At 44.1% G+C, this 24,018-nt stretch overlaps 1 protein-coding gene across 1 annotated transcript in view; it reads left to right on the plus strand.

The window, feature by feature from the left end:
* The first annotated feature begins 20 nt into the window (after positions 1 to 20).
* Positions 21 to 24,018, plus strand: part of ANKRD28 (ankyrin repeat domain 28) — a 221,600-nt gene continuing 197,602 nt past the window's right edge. Inside the window, exons 1-2 of the mRNA XM_074372036.1 lie at positions 21 to 207; positions 7,375 to 7,516. Coding sequence (XP_074228137.1) covers positions 7,391 to 7,516 — 126 coding nt within the window. The 5' untranslated portion in view covers positions 21 to 207; positions 7,375 to 7,390. The remainder of the gene's footprint in view (positions 208 to 7,374; positions 7,517 to 24,018) is intronic.

Genomic DNA, 24,018 nt, shown 5'->3' on the forward strand with positions numbered 1-24,018 from the left:
ACGGAGGCCGGGGCCCGCTTCTCGCCTCCTCCCCGCGCCTCCTCGCCCCGCGCGGCCGCCGTGACTGGCCCCGGCTGCAGCAGCTCCCGTGGCGGCGTCTGGCCCGCTTGGCAGTCTCTCCCGCCCTTGCAGGCCAGCTTCGGGCGCCCCGCCGGGCGGCCCCACGCCTCAGAGGTTGGCGTCTCTCGTCCCAGCACCCTCCGCCGAGTAAGTCTGTCTGAGCCAGTCCGGTCTCCCTTTATCCCCCCAGCCCAGGAGCGGCGGCTCTGCCCGAAGGTGCGCCCCCCGGGGTACATCACAGAGTTCTGCTCTGCCTTTTCAGTGATCATTCTCTTCCAGCTTCTCGTTATGAAAACAAAGCGGTGTGGTTTCTGTCTCCTGATGGTACCCTGGCTGATGCAGCGGTCCCCCCCTCCACTCCTGGCCTCTGGCTTCCCATCTTACCCTTCCAAAGAGAGCGTCCCCGGGCCTGGCCCGACCTTCCAAGGGCATCCTCCTGACATGGGTGTCCCAGGCTGCCGTGTGTCCTCACCCCAGCCCCAGCCCTGCCCTCAGGAGGGAGCCCGGGAAGTGCAGACCAGAGACACCGCCCAGCTCAGAGCCAGACAGTGACAAAGGGGGCGGGCGGAGCGGGGAGGTCTTGCAAAGAAGCCACAGCCTACCTGCCGGTGTGCGGGTGCTCGTCTCTGGGGCCTCAGCCGGAGTCCCAGGTGACAGCGGAGCAGGGGGAGGCAAGGGGCAGCGCTGGCCACCGGTCTGGGACTCACCGGTGCGGGACTGTGGTTCACTTGCTGCTTGCAGGGTTTCTTGGCTGAAGCTGCACCTCCACACTTGGCTCTGCCCTTTTTTGCAAAGGGCCCAATGTTACAAGCCTCCAACTGACAGGTGGCCCCGAGGCCCCGGAAAGGACTGTATTTTATAATTATTTGTGTGTGAGTTAGGGGACCCATTTATAACCCAATGGCTTAGAAAGAGAGGCCAGAATGTAAACTTAAATTTAGACAGAAAACTCACGCTCTCGGGCAGTGTCTAACCACGAGGACAGAACCCACTGCACGTACCTGAACAGACGGGGATAACACGCGGCAGATTGGCCCCACAGGCGATGCAAAGTCTAAGTGTCCAGCAGGGGTGTGGGGAGGCCACCCGGAGGGTAACGCCATGGGAAGCCATTGGCCTTCGCTGCAGGACAGAGCGAGTGGTGCTGCGGTTGGGTTCTCCGGAAACACACACTTAGGCATAGTTTGGGGGACACGGTGTTTATGAGGGGTCAGCCCCTGGCGGGAAAGGAGAATGAGGGTGGCCGAAGCAGAAGCCACCTGGTGATGCAGACCAAACAAAACCTCAGCCAGGCCTGGAGCACTACCCACCAGAGTGTCCTACAGGCAGCCCTTGTGCTGGACACTTACACCCGCCCCCTCGGTCATGGGATCCTCGAGGAGCTGCCAGCTGCATCCCTGCCATTGCGCAGCAGGTCCTTCCTTGAAGGGGACCTGAGCGTCTTGTGTCTCCCTCAGTGGTGTCACCAGAGCCTGGAGCAGGGGATCCCCTGATGAAGGCTGGAACCACCCTAGGCCTAAACAGGGGAGCTGCTAGTACCCAGGCTGCTAATGGAGGTTCTGCTCAACACAGAGGAGGAAAGAAATACCTGGCCTCGCCCTTCCTCCAGGTTAGAGTGTCTACTTAGTGGCTCCTACTGGCCAGCGCTGGTCAGGCCCAGCTGCCTGGGAGCTTGAGGAACCCAGCCTGCGGGGGTCAGCACCTTGAGCAGAGCCAGGGAAAGGAAAGGACTGTGCCAACCAGCAGGCCCAGGACGTCTCGCCAGCACGTTCCCTCTTCCTTTCTCTCCCAAGCAGCAAGGCTGAGAACCAGGGCCCCCTGACCGCAGCCCTCAGCCTGCAGTGTTCCTTATCCTGACAGGCCACCTTGTCTCGTTGAGGAAAACCCCTCAGGAGCAGAGGCCCCACCCCCTCAGCTGCTGGGAGGGCCGCCTCAGCGCTGACCCCTTTGGGGATGGTGATGGCTGAGAAGGGCCGCTGTGCCCAAGGCCCTGCCTCTTCCCGCGGTGGCCAGTGTCTGATGGCTGACTGAGGGGAGGCGTGAAGGCCCAGCCCCTCACCCCAGTTCACCCCACTCTGAAGGGTCGTCCAGACCAGAGCTCACCAGGGTTGACGGACACCCCTCCCACCCCAAGACTGCATTGCAGCCCAGCTTTCCCCTCTGCCCAGTCCTGCCCCCTGCCCTCCCTACACGCACTCCCTCGGCCCCCTGCACCTGCTCTTCTCCCTGGGGACCGCAAGCAGTGACATTCATGCTGAGCTCCCCCGAGATAATTTAGTTTGGATCCCTTTGGCCTGTGGGAAATCCTCCTGTGATAGCAGGGTGTGGGGGTCCTCAGCCAGGCCCCCATTCGGTCACTCATGCCTTTGTGGCTAGAATATTCTTTCCTAGACAGTCCACCTCAGCCTTTCACCTCATTTACGTCTCTGCTCAGACGTTGCTGTGAACTGTAGCTATCTCTCCCACCGTCGCCCCCTGCCTACTTCTCTTTATGGCCCTTCGTACCGTCTGACCGATGATTTATAATGTGTTTATCAGGTGTCTCCGCCCATCCAAGAGCAGAGGCTTTGGTTTTATTAATAGCTGTCTGTCCGCAGTGCCAGTGTTCAGCACACAGTGTGAATTCAGTCAAATTTACTAATGAATTCATTCATTCATTCATTCATTCATTCACAGAGTGCCAAGCCCCATGCCAGGCACTGATGATGCCTTTGGAAATTTCTGGTCTTGTGGGGAAATTAGACCAGTAGAAAAATAATGGTAACACAACGTGGCAAGTGCTATTATTGGGGCATAGTGGTCCATTGATGTGAGCAACTTGCACAGAGCTGCAGCGAGCAGGTGTTAAGGGACTGATTTCCAGGAAGAAGCCGGGCAGACAGGCCCTAGACAGGATAGTGTGAGCAGGCAGGCAGGTGACGGCAGGGGTCTCTAGGACATCAGGGTCAAGAGGACGATGAGACAGGGGAGGCCAGGCAAGCCCTAGGATGCAGCACCACTACTTCTAGAAACTCGTTCCTCGGAACTCTAGCATGAATGTGCACAGATCCGTGTATGAGACAATCACTGCCTCACTGGTTACAATGGCAGAAAGCAGTAAGGAGTGACGTCAGCATTGATCGAGAGGGAAACAGCTGGATAAATAAAGGAACCTCCATATTTTCGAGGACTGCGGCTCTTAAGAGAGCTTACACACAGATGGCCAACAGGCACGTGAAGAGATGCTCAGCATCGCTGATTGTCAGAGAAATGCAACACGACAATGAGGTACCACCTCGCACTGGTCAGAATGGCCTCCATTCAAAAGTCCAGAAACAATAAATGCTGGAGAGGATGTGGAGAAAAAGGAACCCTCCTACACTGCTGGTAGGAATGTAGTTTGGTGCAGCCATTATGGAGAACAGTCTGGAGATTCCCTAAAAACTAAAAATAGACTTACTATATGACCAGCAATCCCACTCCTGGGCATTTATCCAGAGGGACGCTAATTTGAAAAGATACACGTACCGCAGTGTTCACAACAGCACTATTTACAATAGACAAGACATGGAAGCAACCTAAATGTCCATTGACAGATGACTGGATAAAGAAGTTGTGGTATATTTATACAATGGGATACTACCCAGCCATAAAAAAGAATAAAATAATGCCATTTTCAGCAACATGGATGGACCTGAAAATTATTATACTAAGTGAAGTCAGTCAGACAGAGAAAGACAAATATCATGATATCACTTATATGTGGAATCTAAAAAAAAAAGTGATACAAATGAACTTATTTAGAGACAGAAATAGACTCACAGACAAAGAAAACAAACCTGTGGTTGCCAAAGGGGAAAGGGGGTTGAGGAGGGATAAATTAGGAGTTTTGGATTTGCAGATACATAAAATAGATAAACAACAAAGTCCTACTGTATAGCACAGGGACCTATATTCAGTATCTTGTAATAGCCTATAATGAAAAAGAATCTGAAAAAAAATAGATACATAAATGTATAACTGAATGACTATGCTGTACACCTGAAACTAACAACATTGTAAATCAATAATACTTCAATTTAAAAAAATCTTTGAGTAAAAATCTTAAAAAACAAAACAAAACAAACAAAAAAGAAGAGTTGCCTCAGTCAGTATGTACCAACTTGGAAAGAGGTACATGATACCACATTAGATGGAAGGGAGGTTACCACACTATATGCACATACTGATACCCTTTTTGTTTAAATATATGCATACGTGTGTGTGTTTATATAAACACGGGATCACCCGGAAGGGAACAGCTATTGACAGTAGACTGTGGGACTGGAACAGACAAGGCGAGGCTATCACATTTGGGTATTATTTGAATTTGTGAAAACCGGCATGGATTAACTTTCAAATTAAATAGAAGGAAAGAAAGAAAAGAAAGTCCAAGGAGCTTACGGACACCAGGCATCAGGGCCAAACTACAGGCACACGAATCCAGATAGGCTGGAATAATTAATCAAACCAGGTCACAGAGTGAAAGCAAACGAGAAGCAGGAGTCAGGAAAGTGAGCTAGTTCAAGACCAGGGCAGGGCAGCGGGGAGGGCAGAGACATAGGTGACCTGATTCCAGGAGACGCACTGTTGACTTCTGCAGTGACCCACCTCCTGCAGGCCTTACATGTGTGCAGGAGGCCTGGGGGTCAGAAACAGCCACCTGCAGTCATGCTGTACTTTGATAGGGGCAGGCAGAGCAGAGCTGGGGATGGGGTGAGGAGTTTCTCATAAGGTGGGCCCAAGCCTTCCAGCTTCCTCTAAGCCAGCCCTCCCTCCAGGAGTCCTAGAGAAAAGAGCAGATGGTGGGGGGGACAGTGTGTCCTCTGCCTTTCTCACCAGCTCCTTTCACTAAAAAGGATGTTCCTTTTGACTCCTTGCAGGACCTCTCAGAACTTTTAGCAAGCATATTTTTTGCACAGTGAATCTCTAGGAAGAGATGCTGCGTGCAGTATTTCCCAAAAGTATTTAATCACAGAGCACTGCATTCATTAGGCAATAGATTTTATTTGCCATCAAGTTTTAATGATTCAAGTATTACGTGGGTGCTTTCTCCTTGTCAGAGGCCCCAGGCCATCCTGCTGGAGGCCACGTGGAAAAAGAGGGCCTGAAGGATGAGACACCGCATGGAGACAGGAGTCACGTGCAAAGGGCCTGAGGCACCCAGCCTTGAGAGTGGGGCCATCTTGACCCTGCATCCCAGCCCAGCGAATGCAGCACCATGAGAGAGCTGCTGGTTCTAGTGGAACAGAAACAAGCCAGCCCTGCTGACCCACCCCTGCCCAAAGTCCTGACCCAGAGGCTCATGAGCAATAATCGGTTTGCTCGCCGCTGCTAAGTTTCACAGTGGTGGGTTATGCAGCCATAGGAAACTGATGTCTCCTGTTTTATCCCCAATGTCAACCTCCCCCTCTTCCAAGGGAAGACCTTGTTTTTATCATGACTTGGTTTTCAGTAGTGCCATCAGATGTGTATTTTTTTGTAATCTCTTTTATCTTCTTGAGCTTTATAAATAGAAATTCAAGCTATATGTATTGTAGGGAGAATGGCGTTGTGGAATACTCACCCAGTGAAATATTATTCCAGCCGTGAAAATGAGCATTGCCACACACAGTACCGTGGAAGGATGGAACTTAGAGCCGTAGACATTGTATTGAAAACAGCAAGTTGCGGAAGATGACAATACAGCTTGTTCATCTTTTTATATGATTGTTGGCCATTTCTTCTTAAGTATGTTTCTTTTGCCCATTTTTCTTTGGGGTTGTCTTCTTCTTATTGATTTGTTGGAATTCTGTATAAATTTTAAGATGTGTCCCCCAAGATTGAGTACTAGGAATTACTTGAATCCCAAGAAACATTTCCAAGAATAGACTTTAAAATTACCAAACCAACCAACCAACAAAAAACACCCTGCATGGTACTGGGGAAAAAAAAAACAACAAGATTAACAACATATTACACAGACTCTTTGACTTCTTGGCTGAAAATTCCAAGGAGCAGAGACCCAAACAGAACTTTGGGCTCTGCTGCTCAGAAGGCTATTTATACAAATCCTCAGTGCACAGAGGTTCTATTTCATATTTTCTGTCTACCGAAAGGAAATGCATCCTTTAACTTGAGATACGGCCCCATTTTTTAACATTTCCTAGGATGGACCAATGAATTGCTGTTTTCCCAATAGTGAATTTATATAGCACTGAAGAAGTAGACTCCGTTAACCCCTGAAGGATCACATTTCCTTCACTTGGGTCATTTGATAGGGCCATTATAGACCCAGATAAGGCACGTGGGGCTGTGTTTAATGTCTGGCAATTTTCTCGTGCCTCTTCATTTATTGAAAGAATGTCTCCATTAGTAGCCATTAGTCCGTTCTGCCAAGATGGGGCTAAATTATCCTCGATGGCTTAAGAGAATGCTTTTTCAAGAAAAATAATGGCCTTAATTGCTTAGTGGAATAGATACAGCTTTCTCTGTCATAACCTCCCCTCCTCCCCCAGGCGGAATTGGACACTGCTCACCCCAGTCAAAGAGCCAGGTCATTTTCTCGCTACCCGGAGAGTCAGCCCTCACTCCAGCCTGTGGCCTCTCAGGTAGCTGGCCACTCTCCCTGGGAGTAAACAGAGCTCCTCCACCCATCCCAGGACTGAGGCCTCCCACTCTCAGATTCATCCAGGGAGAAAGAGGGATGAGCCACCTTGCCGAGCAAACAATCTCACTCCCAGGGACTCTGTTTCAGCAACAGGAAGCAAATCATGTTAGAGGGACCATCACCTCCCTCAAGCTCCTCACTGAAACCCGTCTCCTTTCTGACCTTTCTTTTGAAGCATATGCTCGATGGAAAGTATGGTTTGCAAGAGGGAGGTTGTAGGTGTGTGGGGGAGGGTATTTTTCATGATTAAAACAAGTTTTTTACGTAGCTTTTTTTTTTTTATAGGAAACTGTAAAGTTTAATTAATGAAAAGCTTCCACCTCTGAAACATGGGTATCTCTCCCCAGGATTTGTCTTTTTCATACTGTCTCCTCAGAAGTCAATCCACTCTCACAGGCATTACATCATTTCAGTTGAGGTAGCTTCAGGTGAAAATAATAGAATTCCGACGAATAGTGACTTAAATAACACACATTTAATAAACTTTTGTGTCACAAGAAGTCCGGAGATAGGCAAATCCAGATGTTCAGCAGATCATCGAGGGCACCAGTGACCAAAGTTCTTACCATCTTTCTCCTGTGTCACTGTCAGTGTGTCAGCCACAGCCCTCAAGATGCTGCTCCAACAACTCCCTTCTCTCCTGACAGGTCACAAGCAGGAAGGATGGAGTTGAAAGCAAAGCCTGGAGGTCTCTTTTGTCAGGAAGAGAATCCGTTCCAGGAGCCCTGGAATCTCATTGGCCAGAATCAGATCACATGCTCACCCCTGGACCAATCAAAGGAAAGCAAGGTACCACATTTGGACTCAGGCCAATCATGGTTTATTGGCAACCCAACTCTCCACTGGGGCCCTGGCAACCCAAACACAGGTGGGATTCTATTCAGAAGGAAGGAGGAATAGGGGCCACAGCTCCCAGGTCCTTATTTCCAGCCCTGACAGTTCTTACCTTCAGTTGCATCTTTCCAACTGCCTGGTGGGCAGCACTGCCTCATTGTCCTGACACCTCAAACTTAGTCTGTCAGGGAAAAAATTTCTTTTTTAAAAAGTTGAAGTATAATTGATTTACAATGTTGTTAGTTTCAGGTGTATAGCAAAGTGATCAGCTATAAATATACATATACATATGTATACTTTTTCAGATTCTTTTGCACTATAGGTTATTATAAGCTGTTGAATATAGTTCCCTGTGCTGTACAGTAGGTTTCTGTTGTTTATCTATTTTATAGATAGTAGTGTGTATATGTTAATCCCAAACTCCTGATTTATCCCTCCCTCCCACCAATTTCCTCTTTGGTAATCATAATTTGTTTACTATGTCTGTAAGTCTATTTCTGGTTTGTAAATATGTTCATTTGTATCCTTTTTCTTAATTCCACATATAAGTGATATCATATAATATTTGTCTCTCTCTATCTGATTTACTTCACTTAGTATGATAATCTCCAGGTCCATCCATGTATATGAATAATGCAAATGGCATCATTTCATTCTTTTTTATGGCTGAGTAGTATTCCATTGTATAAATACACCACATCTTCTTTATCCAGTCATCTGCCAATGAACATTTAGGTGGCTTCCATGTATTGACTATTGTAAATAGTGCTGCTATGAACACTGGGGTCCAGATATCTTTTTGAGTTAGAGTTTTTTCTGGATAGATGCCTAGTACTGGGTGGATCATATGGTAACTCTACTTTTAGTTTTTAGGGAATCTCCATACTGTATTCCCTAATGGCTGCACCAAACTACATTCCCACCAACAGTGTACCTTTTTCTCCACACCGTTTCCAGCATTTATCATTTGTAGACTTTAATGGTGGCCATTCTAACTGGTGTGAGGTGATACCTCGTTGTAGTTTCTCTGATAATTAGCAATATTGAGCATCTTTTCATGTGCCTGTTGACCATCTTTATGTCTTCTTTGGAGAAATGTCTATTTAGGTCTTCTACCCATTTTTTGATTGGATTGTTTGTTGTTTTGATATTGAGGTATGTGAGCTGCTTGTATATTTTGAAAATTAATCCCTCGTTGGTCTCATTGCTTGCAAATATTTTCTCCCGTTCCTTACGTTGTCTTTTCATTTTGTCTATGGTTTCCTTTGCAGCACAGAAGCTTTCAAGTTTAATTAGGTCCCATTTGCTTAATTTTGCTTTCATTTCCATACTCTGAGAGACAGATTTAAAAACATATTGCTGCAATTTATGTCAAAGAGTGTTCTTCCTATGTCTTCTTGTAGGAGTTTTATAGTATCTGATCTTACAGTTAGGTCTTTAATCCATTTTGAGTTTTGTATATGGTGTTAGAGAATGTTCTAATTTCATTCTTTTACAAGTAGCTGTTCGGTTTTCCCAGCACCACTTATTAAAGAGACTGTCTTTCCACCATTGCATAGTCTTACCTCCTTTGTTATGGATTAACTGACCATAAGTGCATGGGTTTAGTTCTGGACTTTCTATCCTGTTGTGTTGATCTATGTGTCTGTTTTTGTGCCAGTACCATACTGTTTTGATTACTGTAGCTTTGTAGGATATTCTAAAGTCAGGGAGTGTGATTCCCCAGCTCTGTTCTTCTTTCTCAAGATTGTTTTGACTATTTGGGGTCTTTTATGTTTCCATACAAAATTTTTAAAATGTTTCATTCCAGCTCTATGAAAAACCATCGGTAATTGATAGGGATTGCATTGAATCTGTATATTGCCTTGGATAGTATGGCCATTTTCACAGTAATGATTCTTACAATCCAAGAATATGATATATCTGTTTGTGTTGTCCTCACTTTCTTTCATCAGTGCCTTATACTTTTCCAAGTACAATTCGTTTGCCTCCCTAGATAACTTTATTCTTAGATATTTTATTCTATTTGGTGCGATGGTAAATGGGATTGTTTCCTTAATTTCTTTTTCTGCTATTTCATTATTAGTGTATAGAAATGTAACAGATTTCTGTATATCAATTTTGTATCCTGCCACTTTACCAGAATCATTGATGAGCTTTAGTAGTTTTCTGGTAAAATCTTTAGGATTTTCTCTGTATAGTATCATGCCATCTGTAAACCATGACAGTTGTACCACTTCTTTTCCAGTTTGGATCCCTTTTATTTCCTTTTCTTTTCTGATTGCTATGGCTAGGACTTCACAAACTATGTGGTTAGAGTGGGCATCCTTGTTCCTGATCTTAGAGAAAACGCTTTCAGCTTTTCACCATTGAGTATGATGTTAGCTGTGATTTGTCATCTTTGGCCTATATTATGTTGAGGTATGTTCCTTTTTGCCCACTTTCTTGAGAGTTTTTATCATAAATGACTGTTGAATTTTATCAAAAGCTTTCTCTACATCTATTGAGATCATCATATGGTTTTTATTCTTTCAATTAATGTGGTGTATCATATTGATTTATGAATATTGAAAAATCCTTGCATCCCTGGGATAAATCCCATTTGATCATGGTGTATGATCCTTCTAATACAGCGTTAGAGTCAGCTTGCTAGGATTTTGTTGAGGATTTTTGCATCTATATTCATAAATGATGTTGGCCTGTAATTTTCTTTTTTGTGATATATTTGCCTGGTTTTGGTATCAGGATGATGGTGGCCTTATAGAATGAGTTTGGGAGTGTTCCTTCCTCTGCAATTTTTTTGGGAAAGTTTCAGAAGGACAGGTGTTAACTCTTCTCTAAATGTTTGGTAGATTCACCTGTGAAGCCATTTGGTCCAGGATATTGTTTGTTGGGAGTTTTTAAATTATTGATTCAATTTTAGTACTGATAATTTGTCTCTCCATCATTTTCTATTTCTTCCTGGTTCAGTCTTGGGGGATTGTGCCTTTCTAAGAATTTGTCCATTTCTTCTAGGTTATCCATTTCATTGGTGTATAGTTGCTCATAGTAGCCTTTTATGACTCTTTGTATTTCTGTGGTGTCAGTTGTAACTTCTCCTTTTCCATTTCTGGTTTTATTGATTTGAGCCCTCTCCCTTTTTTTTTTTTTTTTTTTTTTTTGTTGATGAGTCTGGCTAAAGGTTTATCAGTTTTGTTTATCTTTTCAAAGAACCAGCTTTTAATTTCATTGATCTTTTCTATTTTTTTAAGTCTCTATTTCCTTTATTTCTGCTCTGATATTTATGATTTCTTTCCTTCTACTAACTTTGGGTTTTGTTTGTTCTTCTTTCTCTAGTTGATTTTGGTGTAAGATTAGGTTGTTTACTTCAAATTTTTCTTGTGTCCTAAGGTAAGCTTGTATCACTGTAAACTTCCCTCTTAGAACTGCTTTTGCTGCATCCCAGAGGTTTTGGATCATTGTATTTTCATTTTGATTTGTCTCTATATATTTTTTAATTTCCTCTTTGATTTCTTCAGTGATCCACTGGTTGTTTAGTAGCATATTGTTGTTTAGCCTCCATGTGTTTATGTTTTTTGCAGTTTTTTCTTGCAGTTAATTTCTAATCTTATAGTGTTGTGGTCTGAAAAGATGCTTGATGTGATTTAAGTTTTCTTAAATGTACCAAGACTTGCTTTGTGGCCCAGCATGTGGTCAATTCTGGGGAATGTTCCATGTGCACTTGAGAAGAATGTGTATCCTGCTGCTTTTGGATAGAATGCTCTATAAGTATCAATTAAGTCCAACTGGTCTTATGTGTCATTTAAGGCCTGTGTTTCCTTATTGATTTTCTGTCTGGATGATCTGTCATTGATGTAAGTGGGGTGTTAAGTCCCCCACTATTATTGTGTTACTGTGCCAATTTCTCCCTTTATGTCTGTTAACATTTGCCTTTGCCTTATATATATTGGGTGCATATATATTTACAACTGTTATATCTTCTTCTTGGATTGATCCCTTCATCATTATGTAGTGTCCTTTGTTGTCTCTTGTAACAGTCTTTATTTTAAAGTCTATTTACCTAAGATAACTATTGCTACTGTAGCTTTCTCTTGATTTCCATTTGCATGGAATACCTTTTTCCATCCCCTCACTTTCAGTCTGTATGTCTCTTTAAATCAGAAATGAGTCTCTCATAAGCAGCAAATATATGGGTCAAGTTTTTGTATCCACTCAGCCAGTCTGTGTCTTTTGGTTGGAGCATTTAGTCCACTTACATTTCAGGTTATTATTGATATGTACGTTCTTATTGCCATTTTGTTAATTGTTTTGGATTTGTTTTTGTATGTCTTTTTTTCACTTTTCTTCTTTTGTTCTCTTCTCTTGTGATTTGGTGACTCTCTTAGTGTTATGTTTGGATTTCTTTTTCTTTTTTGTGTGTATATCTATTATAGATTTTTGGTTTGCAGTTACCATGAGCTCTTAGTATAGCAGTCTCTATTATCCATGATTGCTTAACACTGATGATCTCTTAATTTCAAATGCATTTTAAATACTCTGCATTTGTACTCTCCTCCTCTAACAATTACTACTTTTGATATTGTATTTTATCTTTAAATGTTTTGTGTATCCCTTAACTTTTTATTGTGGATACAGATGATTTTTTACCATTTTTATCTTTTAACCTTCCTCCTAGTTTGTGTGTGGATGATTTCCTACCTTTACTGTATGTTTGCCTTTTCCATTTCATAGTTTTCTTGTTTCTAGTGGCCATTTCTTTCCTGCCTAGAGAAGTTCCTTTAGCATTTGTTGCAAAGCTGGTTTGGTGGAGCTTTGTAAAGCTTTTGATTACTCTGTCAAATGTGAATGAGAGCCTTGCTGGATAGAGTATTCTTGGTTGTAGGTTTTTCCATTTCGTCACTGTAAATATATCCTGCCGCTCCCTTCTGGCCTGCAGAGCTTCTTCTGAAAAATCCACTGATAGTCTTATGGGAGTTCCCTTCTATGTTATTTGTTCCTTTTCTCTTGTTAATTTTACTATTCTCTCTTTACCTTTGGTTTTTGTCATTTTAATTATAATATGTCTAGGTGTGCTCCTCTTAGGGTCAGTCTTGTATGGGACTCTGCACTCCCTGGCTTTGGGTGACTGTTTCCCCAGTTAGGGAGATTTTCAGCTTTTATCTCTTCAAATATTTTCTCAGGCCCTTTCTCTCTTCCTCTTCTCCTCTGGGACCCTTATAATGCAACATTATTGTGCTTGATGTTGCCCCAGAGATCTCTTAAACTGTCCTCTTTCTTTTCGTTCTTTTTTCCTTTTTCTGTTCTGTGGTAGTAATTTCCACGACTCTGTTTTCTAGCTCACTGATCCATTCTTCTGCCTCATTTAGTCTACTATTGGTTTCTTCTTGTGTATTTTTAATTTCAGTTATAGTATTCTTCAGTTCTGTTTGGTGGTTCTTTGTATTTTCTAGCTCCGTGTTAAAGACTGCTAGCTTCTCACTCTGTGCATCATTCTTCTCCCAAGTTCTCTAATCACCTTTACGATCATTACTCTAAACTCCATCTTGGGTAGATTGCCATCCCCACATCACTTAGTTCTTTTTCTGCAATTTTATCTTGTCCCTTTGTCTGGAACGTATTCCTCTGCCACCTCATCTTGTCTAAATTTCTATTTGTATTTTTATGTATGTGGTGGGTTAGTCACATTTCTCAACCTTGGAGAAATGGCCCTCTGTAGGGGACGTCCTGTACATCCCAGCAGTGCACCCCACTCTCATCACCCAAGGGCTAGCTGGTCCCAGGGTTGGATCTGTCTTGCATTTGTGGACTTGTTCCATAGGCTGCAGATCATAGTTTTCTTGCTTCCGGTGTCTGTACCCTGGTGGGTGAGGCTGGACTAGAGGCTTATGCAGGTTTCCTGGCAGGAGGGCCAATGCCTACCCTATGGTGGGAAGGGCTGGTCCTGCCCCTCTGCTGGGTAGGGTCCCGTCTAGGGGCGTGTCTAGAGGCAGCTGTGGGCTCATGAGCCTTTAGGCAGCCTGTCTGCTGATGAGTGAGGCTGTGTTCCCACCCAGTTAGTTGTTTGGCCTGAGGTGTCCTGGCACTGGAGCCTCCAGGCTGTTGGGTGGGGCAGGGTCTTGGTGCTAATGACTGAATCAAGATGTCAGACTCAGGAGAGTTCACGCAGATGAATACTCCCCGATATGTGCACCAACATGTCTATGTGCTCAGGGTTAGCTGCACCCGCCCCCAGCATCCCCAGGAGACCCTTAAGACCAGCAGGTAGGTCTGGCCCAGGTTCCTGTGAAGTTACTGCTTTTGCCCTTGGTCCCTGTGAGTGTGTGATTTTGTGTGCATCCTTTAAGAGTGACGTCTCTTTCTGCCAGTCCTGTGGAGCCCCTGCACTTAAGCCCCACTGGCCTTTAAAGCCAAATACTCTGGGGGCTTCTCTTCCTGATGATGTACCCCTCTGCTGGGGAGCCTGACGTGGGCCTTAGAACTCTCACTCCTATGGGGGAACCCCTGCAATATAATTATTCTTCAGTTTGTGGGTCACCCACCCAGGGGTATAGGATTTGATTATATCGTGAGTGTGCCCCTCCTGCCATCTCATTGTGGTTCCTACTGTATGCCTTTAGATGTAGAAGATCTTTTCCTGTAGGTTCAGTCTTTTTTGTCAACGGTGTTGAGCCGTTAGTTGTGACTTTGTTGTGTTCATGAAAGGAGATGCGCTCCCACCCCTTCTGTTCCTCCATCTTAATCCAGTAATCAGAAAATCCCTTTTCTCATCTAATAGATGACTCCTTTCTCTGCATTTCTTGACTTTTCCAGTGGTAGTTTCATCCATCTGTCTACCCATCATGGAGGCTGTGAACCTCAGAATCATTCTGGACGCCCTTGATCTGGATTTCTTTACCGAGTTGGTCCCCAGAGCGGTCAAATCTTTGTCTTCCTAACGTCTCCCACCAGCTCACCATTTCCACTCTTTTTACCATCCCTTCAGTCACACTGTCCCTAATGCACACGGACCGCTTCATTTCATCTGAAATGGGCCCCGGCCTCCAGGGCCATGTGCTCTGCCACCAAACTCACCTTCTTAAGGCCTACAGTTCTCACCTCTCCCTTGCCTGGGATGAGGCTCCCATAGTCCCACAGGAAGACAATACAGAATTCTTAGTTTGAGTTTTAAAATTTTTCTAAACATTACATTTTAAAAAGGATCCCCCATTATTTTCTGCTCTGGCCCGACTGGCTGAGTCATTTTTCTCCGAAGGCTGCTTTATGCATTACCATCACCACACACACGTCCACACCATCCCCTCAGACAGTCATACCTTTCCCCTTTCTCTCTCCTCTCTGACTCCTACCTGGCCAACTTGTGGCTCACTGCTGAAATCTCCTTAAATACCCTGGGCTTCAATGAGTGTGTTCTCCTCTGAAATCCTCCATGCATGTGGAATTATTAATCAATTTTTAAAAAGAAACTAGGGTTAAATAGTTAGGCAAGTGTCACTTGGCACTGGCCATGTTACCAGCCCTTTGTAATGTTCCACAATGATACTTACATGGTAAATAATGATATTATACCCATCGTTCAACATTGAGGAAAATTTTTAAAAGATTCCATTCTAACATTAAACTTCAGAAAGTTCAGAGTCCTTTTAAAAGGTAATGGTGGTAGCAGTATAATACAAGCCTGCAGCAGATTCTTCAAAAGAGTGCCAGTGAATCTTTACAATGTGATGACATCCATCAGTGGAGAGACCATTCATTCATTCTTCATTCATAGTTGGGAGATTGCAATTTTATTGCCTGACAACTGTCACCAGAATTCTTGGCAGGAGAACTCTCTATATTTAGGAAAATATCTTGACAAATTGCTTGGGGATAGACAGTGATGTTCAGAAGGAATACGACTGCATGGTTTGAATCAGGGCACCATGCTTCTGTCTAGGGAAGTGGAGGACTGATCTTCTTAACCATTTGCTCATAAAGAAATGGCAAATCACTTAAAGAAAAATGGCAAGGTATCAAGACAGAATGTTGTGTAGGAAACCAGAAGGCATGCAGAACTATTTTCTATTCAAGTGTTTTATAAGAACTACAGCAGAAGAGTAGGAGGCCTTGGGCTTAGCTGTTAGCATTAGGTGAAGGGGGGTCTGGTACCAAGTTGCCCACAGGCTTCTGTGAAGGCATTGGTCCGAGTATAGCTTTTTGTTGATATCTAGGGTTTTGCTGCTTGTTCTGGCTTTACCGCTTAGAAGCTTCATCAGAACTCTGAATTTATTTCTTTATTTGGAAGATGGAAGAGGGGAGTTCTGTGCTATGTCCCAGCCTGTATTTTATTTTCTAGATGTGCTCATGTTTATGTTGATCTTTCACAAGACTGAGTTCCCATTTTTCAATTCACATTTCTTTGGTAAAATTGTCAACACTGGTAGGATGCTTTTGGCTGCAAGTAAAAGAAAATTCCACTTCAACTGGCTTATACCCTAAGGGTGATTTATTGGTTCACATAACTGGAAAAGTCCAGATGTTGAGTAGCCATCAGGTGTGGTTCCATCAGCCTCTCTATGATTTGCTGCCCTGTCTCCCCTTTTGTGGGCTGGCAGCTTACTCAGGCTGACCACAAGGTGATCATAGCATTTCCTGGCCTTGCAGTCTGGCTGTAATAAAGTCCATAAGAGGAGGGATCATCTTGTCCAGCAACCCTACTCTTAAAATCAGAAACCCTCCTAACCAGAAACTCCTACCAAACCTTCCATTTCGTCTCATTGGCCAGAATTTTGTCACATGCCCGCTTCTAAACTAATTCCCCTGGCCTGAGGAATGCTGCTTGCTGATAATCTAAGATCCAGACTCTTAAACTCATCTCTGTGGCAAGGGGGCAGGATTACTCATAGACCCATCAAGCCCACACTGCACCTGGAGGTGGAGTCAGCCTCCCTAAACACCAGACCTGCATGGGGGCAGCAGTGTCCCTGGGCAGAAAGCAAGGCACTGCCAGCACCAGGCAAGAGGAAATGGATGCCCTGTAGGCATCTGCAAAGTTTGCTCTGTACAGAACTGTAGAATACGTCTTTAATCCCGGTGATCTGAACAGGATACAGCCAAGTGTGGTCACCAAAGGCTGTAATGTTCACAGAGTTCAAAAGTCTGCCAGATCTTTATCTCACAAAGTCTAAAAATTCCAACAAGGAAATGAGAAACATGTAAACAGTTCCACCTCCGCCGGGCCCAGTACACCAGCATACGTGGAACCAATTATTTCCACTCCATATGGGATACTCATCAGCTTAATTACATGGAAAAAAAATTACTCAAGAACCAAAACTGCCCCAGTTTTTCATCAGAAGAAAACAATAGGAGCTGAAAAATGTACTTTCTTCAAACAGAAAAGTAGGTGAAATCTTGGAAAGGATGGATCAGAAGTGAAGTGGTATTTAATTGCTTTTTTTTTTTTCCACCAGAGGAACTTAAAGGAGTCAGAAAATATACCCTCTTCACATAGAAAAACAGATAAAATGTTGGAAAATAGAGACTGAGAAGTTTTTAATGATCAGTCATAAATATGTATTTTTATTCTGCCTCAAGTGTTACAGTCAGAATTTGCTTTCAATATACGACATTTATCAGTTTGGTGGGAGCGGGGGGCGGGGGGCAGTCTGTCACGCCCTTCTTGCTTGGGGCTCAACTTGATTTAGAAGTACAGTTGAGTCTTTCTTCCAACAAAACATCTATTGAGGGCCTCTGATGTACCAGGCTGCCCCGTGCCCGTGGCAGTCACGTGGTCAGCCAGCTGCCTGCCTTCCCTTTCAGAGGAAGGGGTTCCTCAGAGGCCATCATCCAGTGTCCCGAGCAACATTAGACCTTCTTTTGAGCAGTCTTGATCCTCCCTCTGACGTCCGCCAAGAAAGAGGTGTTCAGCACGCTGTGTGGGAATATTAGAGAGAAATTATTGACATGCTCTTGCTCTGAAGAATGTCCAGAGGCTAGATCGTGGAAGGCTTTGGAAATCAGAGATCGAGTCTGCATCTCCAAGGCCGGGGTGGGATTCAAGTTCTTCCTCCCAGTCCTCAAAGAGTGCCCTCTAGGATGCAGCCACTGTGGTGAAGTAGAAAGAGTAAAGCCTTTGGTGTCCAACCAAACTGGGTTCAATCCTGGCTCAGTCACTTACCAGCCCTGTGACCTCAGGAAAGCTACTTATCTGCTCAGAACCTCACTTTTCTCATGAAAATAAAGAAATGAAGTTTCCATTCTAGAGTCATACTGCCCAGACTATTTGTGACTATAACACTTGAAATGGAGCCAGTCCCGATTCAGATGTACTGAGTGTGACCTAAAATCAGTCAGATTCAGGAAAACTTAGCAGGAAAAAAAAGAAAGGGAATTTAAAAATATCTCACAATTCTTTATACTGATTACATACTGAAATGATGACACTGGCTAGATTGAATTAAATGAAATATGTTATGAAAATTTATTTTCCCTGCTGCTTTTTATTTTTCTTACTGTCGCTACTGAAATGTTTACATTTCACAGCTGTAATGTTAGGCCAAGTAGGAAGCAGTACTTTTTCTCTAATGGAAACTGGAAGTAGGATTTTGTTCCCTTAATGTCTTTAAGATCAGTGAGCACAGTCATTTGTAAACACGGCCGCAGTTTCTATCCATGCCCTTTGGCTGGCTGTGTCCTTCTGCTCTGACTCTGGACAGGACTTGATACTTGCTTTGCCAAAGGGACTTTAGCAAACCCGATGCCAGCAGAGGCTGTCAAGCTGCTCGGACATCAGGGCTCGCTCTCTCGCTGCTCTTGGGAACGTGGCGGCCACCACTAAGTGAGTAAGGTCAGGCTAGCCAGCTGGATGATGGAAGATGCGTGGCTGCGTTTCCCCAGTTGCCCCTGCTGACACGGAGCGACCGCAGGACATGTAAACGAGGCCCCTACTGACCTGGTCTAGCTGACCTGTAGACTCATGAGAAATAGTGTTAATTGTTTTAACATAAATTTGGGGGTGTCTGGTGCAGCAAAAATTAACTGATAGAGTGTGGGTGGGTCCACAACCACCGTGATGTTGGTAGACACTTCACCAGAGTCTAGGGAAGAATGGAGACTGGCAAAATTGCGTCAGTCTGGCCTCTGGTAGGGGTGACCTTTGTAACTTCATTCATACACATACACATAGGTCATACGCACGTCATACACACACACACACATGCACGCACGCACGCACACACGCACACACACGCACAGTTCTCGGGGAAGTTGGAAATGTTGGTCCAGATAAATTGAAAATCTCACCCAGGGATTTTGGACATAAAGAGCTCTTTTTTCTGATGGCAGAAATACTTGGACACCCATACTGCTCTGGTAATTGTTTATTAATACCTGTTGACTGAGAACACGTGGAAAGCCCCTGCTGTACTTATATGCCTGTATGAAATGGAGGTAAAAGAGGGTTTGGATCAATTTAAAAATTGTGCCACTTCTTCGCAGGGCTGGCTCAGCCCCAAAGTAGGACAAATGGCTCGTGGGAAAGAGTTGGGGCTAATTTTCAGCCCTTGTTTGAGGCCTTTCAGTTAGGCAGCCTTGGCCAGAGGTCGACTGATGCAACCACACAGTTTGAAATGAAATTATGTTTAGTTCAGAATGGAGGTGTCCAAATGAATTTGAAAAATAGTCATTCTTTATTCTACAGAGCCTTGGGAGTTGGAAGGGAACCAGATACTTCTTGCCATGATTTCACCCCTCCCCGAGGGTCTGCAGTCCACAGCAGGTGGTTCAGCCCACTCCAGGTCGTGTCTCATGGCCACATGGGGGCAAAGATCAGGAGGGGACCTTGTCCCTCTCTGCCCCAAACTCAGTTCACAGCTGCAGATCGAGAGTGAGAACTGGGAAGGAAAGTAAGATGACATTTAGCACTTTGTCCCAACAAACAGATCACAGGATTTGGTGCCAAATAAATCCCTTTACATTTTGTTCACACATTTTCTGTGTGTGAAAAAAAAAATGCGTACCAATGAATAATCTTAACGTCAAATTCTGAGTTATTAATAGCCCTTAGTTTTAGCCATGAGTTAATGTATTCACACAAGTATCCCAGCATAACCAAAGTGTACCACCTCGAAAGCAGCTTTGGTGTATCAAGTGTTCCCCGCCAAGGGCACAGATTGTGTAGATGGGCATTGAACACTGTCCTGCACACCTCACATCCAGCCAGACGCTGAGGTGAAGGAAATAGCAAAATAAGCCTTTACTTCTGTTAACTCTTTTTTAAAAAAAAAATTTTTTTTTTATTGAAGTACAGTCAGTTTACAGTGTTGTGTCAGCTTCTGGTGTACAGCATAATGCTTCAGTCATACATGTACACATATATATTCCTTTTCATATTCTTTTTCATTATAGGTAATTACAAGATATTGACTATAGTTCCCTGTGCTCTACAGAAGGACCTTGTTGTTTATCTATGTTATATTTAGTAGTTAGTATCTGCAAAACCTGAGCTCCCAATTTAGCCCTCCCTCTACCCCTTTCCCCACTGGTAACCATAAGTTTGTTTCTATGTCTGTGAGTCTGTTTCCATTTTGTAAATAAGTATATTTGTCTTTTTTTTTTTTTTAGAGTCTACATATAAGTGATATCATATCATATTTTTCTTTTTCTTTCTGGCTTACTTCACTTAGAATGGCGATCTCCAGGTCCATCCATGTTGCTGCAAATGGCATTATTTTATTCTTCATTATGGCTGAGTAGTATTCCACTGTATAAATAGACCACAACTTCTACATCTGTTAACTCTTCTCTCGAGACTGCCCGATCCTTTGAAACAATGCCTTGTGTTTGTATACAGTGTTCACTTTTGCTAGGCCCTTTTATTAAACCAAAAATCATAAACCACAGAACGATTTTGAAGAATTAACATGAACTTTTGTTTTCACAATAATCTCATGGGATAACATGGCCAGGATTATGTTTTTGCTTGCCTAAGAAATGGGGGATATTGAGGGAAGAGATGATAGGCTGAAATTATTAGCAGAACCAGTCAATGCAGGGCTCTCTCCACTACACGAAGCTGCTTTACATAGGGCAGGGCTAATTCACAAGCACCGTATTTTTCAGCTGTTTAGTTAACGCGAGGCAGTGGTGCAGTGGTAAATGTTTAACAACTGGATCTCCAAGTGAAAATGTGCTTGCCAGCTCCCGTGGTGTAAATGCTCCCTGCACCGCTGGTTTGTGGGTACCCTGTGATGACTTTGGATGCAGGGTTGGGAGACCTACGGTCGCACGTCATTATTGTGCATGCATTCATACAGATGGAGTAGCCGCCACCTGAGCAACATGGTTATAGCAAAATGTGGTCAAACAATTAGGAAGTGAAGAGTTTTGAGTGTTTATTACCTTGGTTTTTAAACATAGTTTATTTACTTGTGAGTTTATACAGTTTAATTTTTTAAGAATGGCTGTATTTAATAAGCAGTCACCAGATTCCTGAAGATTTAACAGTTGTCTCTCACCAGTCCAGGCGTAGGAAGCCTCTCTGCATGCCTCTGACCCAAGCTCTCCTTGCAAGTGCTTTGAAACTTAATGTATTTTATTATTATTTTTAAATGGATATACTGGGGATTGAACTCAGTACTTCTCGCATGCTAAGCAGATGCTCTGCCACTGAGCTATACCCTCCCCTTCAAGTGCTTTGAAATTTAAAATAAAATAAATACACCCCTAGGGGACACAGCTAGTTGTACGCCCCAACACCCCGCTCCCCAACCAACACACACATTTTGAGAATTTGGGATTATACAAGTGAATGCATAGCCATTTGTGGATGGTCTGGGCTAAAATTCAAAGTCCTGGAGTCAGTGGGCCAAGGACTGTTCATACAGTTAAGGTATAAATGACTGAACATCGTTCAGACGACCTTCCAGAAGCCCAGAACAAAGAAAATCACCCTTTTGCTGCAGAAAAAGAGAGTACATGGGCCCTGAGTTATTCAGCCTGGCTCTTGACCAAACTCAACCAGGTAATTATACAGGTCTTACGTTGACTAGTCCTATATTGGCCTAAGGTTTAGGTTTGGGACGTAAAATGTTGGGAAAGACAGTGGAAGCTCCCCACCCATCATTTTACGGGTGAGGAAACTGAACAGACCCAAGACTAGAGTGAGGTGGAGGAGACATGAGGTGGGGTGTGAAATTTAAGAAGACCTGCATCCTCAGGGTGGAGTAAGTTGGTCAGTGCTGAGCGTGCCTCTGTAAATTTTGTGCCCTGGGCACCTCAGTTGCCTCACCCTTAATGCTGGTCCTGAAACTGACCCCCAGAGAGCCAGGTTCATCTGACTAGTTGGCATCAGAGCTGAAACTAACATAGGTCCTCCACCCCCTGATCTGGCACCTTCCCCTACAGTAGGCTGCGTCCAGCTTTGCCTGCGCTTCCGGGGAGAGAACTTCAAAGCTGAGCAGGATGTTTGTTGCACAGCTGGGCCAGCGGTTCTCCATCCAGGCAGCGCATTAGGCATCCTGAGGGAGTTTTAAACATTCTCACTCCTGGGTTCCCCCCTCTGAGTTTGAAATCAATTGTTCCTAGATGGGCCCCGAAAACATTTTGGTTTATTTACTTTTTAATTTAATTTTTTATTTTGTGGGGGAGGGGAGGTCATTAGGTTTGCTTATTTATTTTTTAGAGGAGGTACTGGCGATTGAACCCAGGGCCTCATGCATGCTAAGCATGCCCTCTGCCACTTAAGCTGCACCCTCCCTCCTGGTTTATTTACTTTCAAAGCTCCTCTTTGATGATTATGTGCAGCTGAGGTTGAGAACCACTGCATAATGATGGCAATGAAAATAATAACTGTGCTGTGAAAGACCATGTTAGTTAAGGAGTGGGTTCTATTTACGCCAGGCTGTGGAATATCAGTGTCTGTGTCTTTTCCCATTGTTACTGTTAATTCAGTGTATTCTCTGAGTCCACAAAAAAACTATATGGTTTTTTAAAAACAAAAACAAAAAACAAGCAGGGAGCACCTTAGCCTGGATTAAGACCCTCGGCAGGATTTGCTCCAGGCATAGGGATCTTAAGAGCAAGACTAGACCTCACTCAGCACAAGGTAATCACCCCACCCGGCCAGACTTCTGCACGCGATGGGGAAAAATGCTTGTAAGGCAAATCAATATGTAAATAAAGGGAAAGTTTATTACTCTTTTTTTTTAATGGAGGCACTGGGGAGTGAACCCAGGACCTTGTGCATGCTAAGCAGCTGCTCTACCACTGAGTTATACCTTCCCCTCAAAAAAGTTTATTATTCTTTAGAAGGAAAGGTGACAAACTATTTTTAAGTACTTGTAAAATTATTTTGAATGGAGCCCTTTGACCAAATGATGACTTTGCTCATTTACAAATCACTTTTCCTGTGGGTTGAAACACAGAAGACCTTTCAAGGCATCAAGCTATTTTCCCTTTTGTATCAGTGTTTGTCGGGGATTTGTGAGTAAGAGTTCTGCATTTATTCAAGAAGACCCTAAAAGACAGGCTTTTCACGAACACAGGTAGGCCCAGAAATCCCTGTTTCACACAAGAGAAATGTAAACTCTATCAGAAGAAAAGGCCAAAAGCTAGGCCTCTTCCACCGAGCAGTTGACCACGTTATGAACGCAAAGGAAGAGTTCTTGAAGGAATTTAAAGTGCTGCCCCAGGGAACACACCAGTGATAAGAAAGGGAAACAGAAGGGGTGTAGCTCAAGAGGTAGAGCGCATGCTTAGTATACACAAGGTCCTGGGTTCAATCCTCGTACCTCCTCTAAAAATAAATAAATATGTAAACCCTCCCCCCCAAAAAAATTTTTTTAAAAAAACAACATTGTAAACTGACTATACCTCAATTAAAAAAGAAAAGAAATATTAGAAAGAAAAAAAAAAGGGAAACAGCCGTGTTGCCGACGTGGAGGAAGTCTGAGTGGTCTGAGTAGAAGGTCAAACCAAACACCACGTTCCCTTAAGCCAAAGCCTCGTCCTGAGCAAGACCCTCACTCTCTTCACCTCTGTGAAGACTGAGAGGTGAAGAAGCTGCAGAAGGAAAGTCTGAGGCCGGCAGAGGTTGGTTCATGAGGTTTAAGGAAAGAAGCCATCTCTGCGACGTGGAAGTGCGAAGTGAAGCCGCGGGCGCTGACGCAGGAGCTGCAGCAGGTTCTCAGGAAGGTCGAGCGCAGAGCCCTTGTGGAGGTGCCGCGCTGAGCAACAAGGTTTTTTGATGTAGAGGGAGCAGCCTTCTACTGGAAGAGCATGCCGTCTAGGACTGTCATAGCCGGAGAGGACAAGTCAGTGCATGGCTTCCAAGCTTCACAGGACAGGCTGACTCTCTTGTTAGGGCTAATGCAGCTGGTGCCTGTCATGTGAAGCCAGTGCTCCTTCACCATTCCGAAAATTCTGGGGCCCTAAGAATGATGCTAAATCTACCCTGCCTGTGTTCTAGTAATTTTCAGGAA

Source organism: Camelus bactrianus, chromosome 1, assembly GCF_048773025.1.
Source record: "Camelus bactrianus isolate YW-2024 breed Bactrian camel chromosome 1, ASM4877302v1, whole genome shotgun sequence".
Classification (NCBI taxonomy): domain Eukaryota; kingdom Metazoa; phylum Chordata; class Mammalia; order Artiodactyla; family Camelidae; genus Camelus; species Camelus bactrianus.